The 10,000-nt window shown below is 37.7% G+C and overlaps 1 protein-coding gene across 1 annotated transcript in view; it reads right to left on the bottom strand.

Moving 5' to 3' along the window:
• sec16b (SEC16 homolog B, endoplasmic reticulum export factor) overlaps positions 1 to 8,035 on the bottom strand; it is a 10,073-nt gene extending 2,038 nt beyond the window's left edge. The window contains exons 1-15 of the mRNA XM_055221379.1: positions 7,816 to 8,035; positions 7,344 to 7,441; positions 5,589 to 5,670; positions 4,324 to 4,441; positions 4,020 to 4,131; positions 3,779 to 3,884; positions 3,536 to 3,673; positions 3,026 to 3,133; positions 2,887 to 2,938; positions 2,523 to 2,655; positions 2,289 to 2,422; positions 2,133 to 2,161; positions 1,863 to 1,975; positions 1,691 to 1,778; positions 787 to 883 (exon numbers count right to left, since the gene is read on the bottom strand). Coding sequence (XP_055077354.1) covers positions 787 to 883; positions 1,691 to 1,778; positions 1,863 to 1,975; positions 2,133 to 2,161; positions 2,289 to 2,422; positions 2,523 to 2,655; positions 2,887 to 2,938; positions 3,026 to 3,133; positions 3,536 to 3,673; positions 3,779 to 3,884; positions 4,020 to 4,131; positions 4,324 to 4,441; positions 5,589 to 5,670; positions 7,344 to 7,441; positions 7,816 to 8,022 — 1,615 coding nt within the window. The 5' untranslated portion in view covers positions 8,023 to 8,035. The remainder of the gene's footprint in view (positions 1 to 786; positions 884 to 1,690; positions 1,779 to 1,862; positions 1,976 to 2,132; positions 2,162 to 2,288; positions 2,423 to 2,522; positions 2,656 to 2,886; positions 2,939 to 3,025; positions 3,134 to 3,535; positions 3,674 to 3,778; positions 3,885 to 4,019; positions 4,132 to 4,323; positions 4,442 to 5,588; positions 5,671 to 7,343; positions 7,442 to 7,815) is intronic.
• Positions 8,036 to 10,000: the final 1,965 nt, after the last annotated feature.

Here is a 10,000-nt window from a genome sequence, read left to right as displayed (position 1 = left end):
AACATAAGTCTTGCATTTATTAAAGGTGCAATGCGTAACTTTTCAGGTTGAGGGCCTGCCACTTACTTGTCTCCATGGAGATCTGATTGTTTTGTCTTCTTTTGGCTTAAACATATCTATTCAGCCTTCTTACTAAGTGGAATCGCTTCTCATTAGATCTTGCCAGTAAGCCGCCTCTGTGGAGTTATTTATCTAAGTTTAATGCCATACCGTGGCATTAAACTTAAATAACTGGCAAAGCAGAAACATCTCCATGGAGACCCTCCACCAAAAAAGTTACATGGTGCTTCTTTAATGTATTAAATGTATTGTGTGACTGGTTCCTAGGCAAAGCACAAAAGAAAAAAAAAACATACAAATAATTTCTGTTAAATTTGCTGACTAACGATGAAAAATGACTAGATTCATAAGTTCTTTTTTTTAATACATTTGTTAGAAAGAAATATAAGACTATATATCCCTTTGTCAAAACATATATTTGCTGTAGTTTGTAACAGATGTAGTAATAACTGTTCAGAATATGACTCAACAACCCGCAAATTAGTTCCACACATGTCAGAACTATATGTGTGAGTTTCCACTAGAAGGAAATATAAAGTGTTTGCCATGCTTCTTATGAAACCGGATTCCAGCTCAGTAATGTGTTAATGGCACTGTACCACCATAGAGGAGAAACCGCTAACCCCTGAAGTCTCCTAGAACAAGTGGTCCATGTCCACGATTTTTCACTGGTATAAAACAAATTAATTGCAAAGATTATTTTAATATTAACACATTGTTGCTCACCAGCTTTCCTTGAAAATGGATTGATCCCTGCTGTCGTGGAGGGCTGTGGTGAGAACATGGTTGGTGGGGGAGGCGGAGAGACTTCTGGGGTGGAAAACTAATGAAACAAAAATATACAGATTTACAAATCCTATATTATCCAAAATCTTGTAAGCTTTTAGCAATATTAGAATGTTGTTACCTTATCAAAAACATACCCGGAGTTCTGTTTCGCTTTATCCACAAATGTTTGAGTAATCCTTCCACCTAGTGATGTCATTAAGTGGTCATTTTAAAGTTAACAGCTTTTTCTGGCCTCATTTGAATTAATTTACTCTACACTACAGTAGCTTTAAGTTGTTGCATTTAAAAAAGAAACCAAAAAAAACAAAAAAACAAAAAAAAAACTTTGGTTCAGTAGAGTTTGCCACAGAAAGTTTAGTAATTCCAGGGCTGCAAATTTTCAAATGATTCTGGTGAAGGTGTATAGAGTTGAAAAGCCACATGGAGCACTCGATGCCATTACAAGGTGGAACAGAGTGTTTTTAGTTTGAGGGAAGAACACAATATTTGTGTTTTGTGAATGAAACTCCAGGTATATTTTTGATATGGGTACACTATTACTACTTAATATTAACAGATCCAAAATTTGCATAATATAGGCCCTTTAAAAAGTATTTGTGAATTGTATGTGTGGTTAGATATTTTGAGATGTGGTTAAAAGCCTTCGTGAGGAGATATTAGGGTCAGAGGAGCAAAGCACACAGTTCAAACAGGTGCATGCTCTGTTGTGCTGTTCAATGTCACTTGGGCTTGTAGAATACTTGGTTCCTGGTGAGGAGTACCTAGCTGGTGAATTGGAAAACTGTGTATGTTTAAAGTTGATAGGACGAAATAAAAAAAAATAAAAATATGAATGTCATACTGTTTGAGAGGGGCTCGCTGGTTCTGAGGTCTCCTGGTGGTTGTCTTTGGGTGATGACTTAAACCAACCACTGAACCATCCTCCTGATGTGCTAGCCTGTTGACAAATATCAAGTTAATAAAATGCACCAATCAAAGAAATATTGGCACATTTTGATTTCACTCATTAACAGGAACTTGCCTGTTTAGGAGGACTGCTGTGCTCAGAGCTACTATGGGTCATAGATGGTCTTTGCTGTATTTCAGGATATGTTTGATGCCCTGGGACCATCACTGGACTGGTTATCTAAATAAAACACAAAAATACTATTATTTATCTTGATTAATTTTTCGTGTTCTAGTGGAGATGATTTTTTATACAAAAAAAGTATACCTTTTCAATGAAAAATGGAAAAACATGATCATATTACAGATATTACTGTAAATGCAAGGAAATGTCTTACTGTGGTAGATTCAGAAAGTGGTACAGCTCCTGTAATAATAAAACAAATATTCAATTCAATAATAACTATCTTCTTTTATTTAATGCTTTATTTATGACAGGAAGGTCACATTGAGATATATATATATATACTTATAGGCAGTCTTGGAACACTGACCTGAAGGACAGGTGCCTGCAGAGTGCAACACACCAGTATTAGTGTGATAATAAGTGAAGTCTTGGCCCACTGCTGCACTGGCCACTGGGGGATCATGTGTAACAGGAGCTGGAACTGTGGGAGAGTTCTGTGGCCTGGAGACAGATAGGAAATCAAACTGTAGTAAAACAAATATAGAAAATATTGAAACTCCCATGCTAGAAGACATTATTATACAATGCTGATATGTCGTACCATTCATAAACTCCACTGCAGTCTGTTGGGGCGACTTGTTGGTTTCCACCTAAAACGTCATTCGCAAAGATTTCATCAGTGTCTCTGTAGTAAAGCAGCTCAGGTTCTGGACTCTGCACAGAGCTGGAGTCTCCTGTGTTAATACAAACATCATCATGATGTAACATTTTTGTTTATACTGTGATGCTGCAATATCAAAACTCTTCTTGTTCAATTTACTGAAAAAAGCCATATAGACCATGATCCATTTCAGGTCAGCCCAAAAATGAAAAATATTGTTTTTGTGTATTTATTCAAATCTAGGCTAATATGATATGTTATGATGGTTCCTTAGTTGTTGTGTACAAGTAATGGTGAGACTTACCTGTAGTTGCTGAAGGTTCCTGGCTTATTTCACAGAAGCTGCAAGTGCCAGTCTGTAAAGAATAACAAAGAAACCATTCATACTGTAGCCTTACATAATAAACATACATATATTGAATAAATAGGCTGCTTTCATTTACCTGTAAGCGCTGATGCCTTAAGTGCAGTTGTGTCATCCAACCTGGCTCCTGTTCTGCTCCACTCAGCCCAGCCTCACTCACCTCAGAATGTCTGAGCCTGTCTGACAACTAAAAAACAAAGCACCGAATCATTCATGAATACATCTCTGTAATCATAATAATAATACTCACAAAACTGATGGCTAGTTCTTACAGTTTATAATATGTTTGATCATATGTTTGATAATTTTATACAATATATTTTATTTAATGATCTGATATTGTTAGCATATTATCTAATCCATTTCAATTTGAAATGCATGCCCAATCAATATTTTTTTTAAATGATTGGGAGAGCTTCTGGGTCAGAAAAATATAAACATTGTAAAAAAATCATGTGTTGTTCAATGACATAAAACTTTAATGAAATGTGGAGATGAGGTGGGTGTACAATGATGTACTTTTTGTGTCTTTTTCATGATATTTTTTTCTTCAATAAACAATTACAACTGTTTAAGGCTTGCATTGTACCTTCAAAAGTAGATCGGTAAGCACAAACATCGGTGCGTTCTGCCGGAGGATGGCCTGTCCCACCATCTCACAGTAATGAAAGGCCTGAGAGGAGAGTCCACAGTCCAACAGCCGGGTTGCATACAGAAACTTATACACCTGAAGATGGACCAAAAATTAAGTTATTCTCAAATTTTCCTTTGTAATTTTATGATATCTTTTTTTAAATTTTTGACTTTTTTTGTGACAAAGGCATATTTGTACCTGAAAAGATGGTATGGAGAAGTATTTCCCTCCAAGATTCTGGCAGTACTCATACAACTCGGTGCACTGGATGGCAGAGTTTGTGGCAAAGTCTTTAAATGACTGCCTGCAAAATTAGGCAGCTAGATATTTACATAATCATGAAAAATTATGAAACATAGTGAAAATAAAATAAATTAAAAAACAAACAAAAAGCAGCAAACTTCCATAACAATTAGTCATATCTTGAGCCTGGTCCCACCTGTGACTGCTGCCGAGGAGCACCAGCCTCTGATCCTTCTGAGTGAAGCCTCCAAAGGGCAGCCCGGCAGTCAGGTAGCACACATGAGCCGAGTGTAAAAGTCCTCTGGAGGCTGGTGGACACAGGGATAGATTTAATCAATAACTATCAAAATAGTCAAAATCTTAAGTCATGGAAGAGTACAGCTGTAATATACTGTATAATTTAACTAGTAAAAGTAAAAAAAAAAGTTTTCCAAATAGTAAATGGTACATAGTGACAATACATTACATGGATGGCACATATAAATGACCAGAATACATACCCAGAGTGTCTCCCATGGTGGCGATGGACCTCTGTTTGACAGCAGAGTTGGAAGTGTCATTGGAGAGGATCACAGCCAGGTGAGGCCTCCAGTCACCCCACCTCTCACTGCCACAGAACTAGATAAAACACAGGATGGTTCAGAGACAATGTCAGACTGTATAAAAGCTTGAGAAAGACCTTTTATTTAATACATTTTAGTTTGATCACAAAAAGTACATTTTTTCTAACATAACTAACATTGCTTATTTTCCGTTCCGTTCCGTTCATGTAATCAACTGTGTTTACGTTCTAGAATTTGTGCCAGTTTTTTTTGTGGAGGGCAATTAATTACAGTGTTACTAAAACTCAGCATTCGCTCTATCCAGACTTAAAACAGTCAGCCTCTCCTAGGTGCTTGCCTGGCAAATCCACAATGATATATCTCTGTATTGTTTATGCAGCTGGATATCAGTCTGGTCCCCACACCCTCCATCATGTCTTGAGCCAGAACCAAACATGACCATTCAATCAGATTTATTTTTTCAGTTGCACACGTGAAACGAAGGAGCTCATCAGTCACCTATCATTTACAAATAAAATTTCACTTCATTAAGTTTAGTGCTTCACTCTGATTCTGCAGAAACCTGTAATGTTTTTCTGTCCCCAGTGATATTTTTTTCTTTTTTTTTGTAGCTTCACAGTTTAGAAATTCCATGGCTGCAAATTTTCAAATGATATCAAGTGAATATGTACAGACTTAGAAAACACAGTGGAGCACTTTCTGTATTACCACTTGATGACATCACAAAGTGGGACACAGTGTTTATGGTTTGAGAGAAGAACACAGCCTAAATATGCAGCATTTGTGTGTTAAATATTTGTGAATGAACCTCCAGGTATGTTTTTGATGAGGATAAACTATTATAACAGATCAAAATGTGTGTAATATAGGTCCTGTGTAGTATATAGTATAGTATCTTGTATAGAATTTGTGAAAGTATGTGTGGTTAGATATTTTGAGATGTTTGTGGTTGTAGATGTGTTTTCTTTTTTCTCTTGCACATGTGAAATGAAAGCTCATTGGTCATCTATCATGTACAAGGAAAATTTCTCTCACCTCATTAACAGAGTTTAATGCTTCACTCATTGATTTTTCCTTGTAAGCAGCCATATTTGTCTTGATACGGACTGACCATGTGTGTCCCTGATTGGCTAATCCAACTGTCAAACCAGTGTGTATTGTGGATCCCTGGCAAGCTATGTGCATGATTGGTGTTTCATTACCGTGGCTACAGCAGGGACCCTCCCAGACAGCAGCTGGAAGAGGGTCTGAAGTGGGTCATTGGCTGTGAGCTGTCCTGTAAACCTGCCAAAAAACACATTGCAACAACTGTTTTAAATGCTCAGTAACAGCCAAGATACTCAGCATTGTATCAAATTAAAAAGACCCAGTTGTCATCCTCTAAGTCCATCACAATCACTATTCCTTTTTTCCCAGTGGACAGCTAAAAGGAAACTCACAACATCTGATACAAGAACATGATAGGATTATGTTAGTGCTATGTCTAACTAGGGCTAAAATAGACCCAGGGTTCAATGATCAATACTAAAATGACACTTAGATGATACAGTGAGATAAGTGTTATAAGTCATTAAAAGCTTAGGGCACGGTTTTGGCCCATATAACTTACAGTGTAGAATTTTTGAATGACCTCAGTGTCTCTCATTAAATTGTAACTAGGGTATTAAAGATAATATTATTTTTATGACAGATTTATTACATACATTTATGGCTATATCCTCTTCTCTTCCTATACTAAAATAAAAGCATGTTTTTTTCATTGTGGGTGGTTTTATTGCGCTGAAAAACAAAGAAAAACATCCTTACTGTGAGGGGGCTTGCATCTCCATAAAACTCTTATTTAGAGGAGAACGTCCTTCTGCTTGTTTCCATGGAAATGTTGTTCCTTTGGCTATAATATTCCAAGGTACGGCATGCAATTGATCTATCTTGATGGAAAATGTTTTGAAGTATGGATTTAACTTTCTATTTTCATGGAATTAAGCAGATGACTTTCGACCTACAAAAAGTTATATACTATCACTTTAAGTACTGATTTCAACACTTGTATTTCCAACCCTCAATTTGAAATTTATAGATGCAACTTTTAGACAGTGCCTGAACAACACCAAACTGAAAACAAAACATGTTAGTCTATGAAGTTAGTAGATCTGGCTCCAATCATTTTTAGGGTCAAAGGAAAGAAATTCCATGAATGATTCAACATGATAATTAATATTAGAGAAAATATCTGTTGATTTCTAACCACACCACAAAATCTACCTGGATCCAATCAAACACTACAAGTCTAAGGAGTATTAAAAAAGACTGGCCTCTTATAAACTAATTTCGGTGACTAATAAAGATGCTTGGGATGCCTAATGTAACAAGGAATATCTTTGGAGCACTCCAAAAAATTTTAACTAGTTACCACTTAACCACTAAAAACGGTTACGTTTTGTACTAGTTCCAAGCCCAGCTATCCATTTCAAGTTGTGTCAGAATAAGCCATGTGGTTTGAATATGTTTGAAAAATCTATTAATTTTTTTAATAAAGGGACTCATGATTGATACTGACGCACACAGACGGTGAAAGCCTAAAGGTTAGAGGTGATGTTCAAAGTCCTAGTTGGACACATTTTATTTTATTTTGGGACACGTCGTGAGAACACTTCAAGACCGTTCTCATGTTTCTTCCTGTGTGAAACACAAGTCACATTTTTGTAAACATATCCCGTAAAGTTAATAGATCCTTGGGCGGATCCTTTTTGCACCTCTAATCTTTTTTCATAATGCAAGTAGAAACCTTGGCTTCAAAACAGCTAAGTTGATCAGATGCATCTTATACAAGTGAACTAAGAATGCTACTTGTATAACCGCACATCGTAACATCTAAGTTTAGTCAAAAGGAATTTCTACAAAAATGGCTGCTCATAATCACTTATACAATGACTTTTAGCAGCTGTTGCGTGTCTCACCTGTTCAGTACAGTGACGTAGGACCTGTTGTCCATTTTGCTCGCCAGAAACAGAGCATGTCCCCACAGACCACTGCTCATTGCAGACTCCAATGCTTCCTGGAAAGCACATCAGAGATTCTTTTTGTTATGTATTTACTTTCATACATTGTATGCACATAGAATTTATAAGCAAAGAGTTTGGGTAAATGCTTTTTTTCCATTTTTTTAAGAATCTTAAAAATTATATATAGTTTATTTTTATGTATTAGTTCATGCTTAAAACGAGAAAAAAACCACTTTGTAATATTGTATACATTTTTAATTCAATAATAATGTATTTATTATTTTGTATGTATGTATGTATGTATGTATGTGTTGTTATTATTATTATTATTATTATTATTATTATTATTATTTTATGTATAATTATCTTGAGAAAAGAAACAATGCTTTAATACAAATAGCCATAGTGCCATAGTTGTGTGGTTGACCTTCTTTCTCCCAGCCAGCAGTAGCTGTGTATAACTCCTCAGCGCTCTTTGTGCACTCTCAGAGCTGCAGTGTCCTGTCAGAAGGTCGTCCTCTCCGTCAGAGGGTGGAGCTTCAGTCATGGAGCCCTCACTGAAGTCTATGAGAGAGGCCGAGTCTGACTGACCACTGCCAGCCCCCCGAGAGCCCTGGACCAGCAGATCTGCCATGTCTGAACCCACTATTTGCTGGCAATGGGAGGATAAAAATACATTAATTTTATAATAATTTATAATATTTTTTTATAATAAATGCTATTAGTTAATCTTTATTTTAAGCTAAGTCATAGCAGAACATGGTAGTACAGACTCAATAAAATGAAACACAAATGAAGCAGTGGGGATCTCAGCTACATATATATATATATATATATATATATATATATATATATATATATATATATATATATATATATATATATATATATATATATATATATATATATATATATATATATATAGGCAAACCAGGAGGGGGAACAGTACTTCACCAACACTGTTTACAGTGCGGGTGGACAGCTGCTGACCTCGACTGGGGATGTTGTCGGGTGGTGGAAGGAATACTTTGAGGATCTCCTCGATCCCACCGTCACGTCTTCTGAGGAGGACGCAGAGACTGGGGACCCGAAGGCGGACTCATCCATCACCCTGGCTGAAGTCACCAAGGTGGTTGACAAGCTCCTCGGTGGCAAGGCTCCGGGGGTGGATGAGATCCGTCCTAAGTACCTTAAGTCTCTGGATGTTGTGGGGCTGTCTTGGCTGACACGTCTCTACAACATCGCGTGGCAGTCGGGGACAGTACCTCTGGACTGGAAGACCGGGGTGGTGGTCCCTCTGTTTAAGAAGGGGGACGGGAGGGTGTGTTCCATTTACAGGGGAATCACACTCCTCAGCCTTCCTGGTAAGGTCTATTCCAGGGTACTGGAGAGGAGAATACGACCGATAGTCGAACCTCAGATTCAGGAGGAGCAGTGTGGTTTTTGTCCTGGTCGTGGAACACTGAACCAGCTCTATACTCTCTATTGGGTCCTTGAGGGCTCATGGGAGTTTGCCCAACCAGTCCATGTGTTTTGTGGATCTGGAGAAGGCATTTAACCATGTCACTCATGGTGTCTTTTGGGGGGTGGTCCAGGAGTATGGGTTCTGGGGCTCTTTGCTAAGGGCTGTCCGGTCCCTGTATGACCGGAGCAGGAGCTGTGTTCGCATTGCTGGCAGTAAGTCAAACCTGTTCCCGGTGCATGTTGGACTCCGCCAGGGCTGCCCTTTGTCACCAGTTCTGTTCATTATTTTTATGAATAGAATTTCTAGGCACAGCCAGGGGCTGGAGGGGTCCGGTTTGGGACCCACAGGGTCCCATCTCTACTGTTCGCAGATGATGTTGTCCTGATGGCTTCATCAAGCCAGGACCTGCAGCAGGCATTGGGGTGGTTTGCAGCCGAGTGTGAAGCGGCTGGGATGAGAATCAGCTCCTCCAAATCTGAGGTTGTGGTTCTCGACCGGGAAAAGGTGGCTTGGCCTCTCCGGGTGGGTGGTGAGTTTAAGTATCTCAGGTCTTGTTCATGAGTGAGGGAGGGATGGAGCGTGAGATTGACAGACGGATCGGTGCAGCGTCTGCAGTGATGCGGTCACTGTATTGGTCAATTGTGGTAAAGAAGGAGCCAAGTCGAAGGGCAAAGCTCTTGATTTAGCGGTCAATCTACGTTCCTACCCTCACCTATGGTCATGAGCTCTGGCCTGGCCTGGGAACACCTTGGGATCCCACCGGAGGAGCTGGAAGACGTGTCTGGGGTGCGGGAAGTATGGGAGTCCCTGCCTAGACTGCTGCCCCTGCGACCCGGCCCCGGATAAGTGGAAGAAAATGGATGGATGTGAGTGTGGAAAAAAATAAAAATAAATAAATAAAATAAATAAATAAATAAATAAATAAATAAATAAATAAATATATATATATATATATATATATATATATATATATATATATATATATATATATATATATATATATATATATATATATATATATATATATATATATATATATATATATATATATATATATAGGGACCCTAGACTGGATTACAAAAAATATACTCACAATGTTTCATATATATATATATATATATATATATATATATATATATATATATAT

This window comes from Periophthalmus magnuspinnatus, chromosome 4 (genome assembly GCF_009829125.3).
Source record: "Periophthalmus magnuspinnatus isolate fPerMag1 chromosome 4, fPerMag1.2.pri, whole genome shotgun sequence".
Classification (NCBI taxonomy): Eukaryota; Metazoa; Chordata; class Actinopteri; order Gobiiformes; family Gobiidae; genus Periophthalmus; species Periophthalmus magnuspinnatus.
Note: the sequence above shows the minus strand (reverse complement) of the source record. Positions and strands in the feature narration are given on the sequence as shown.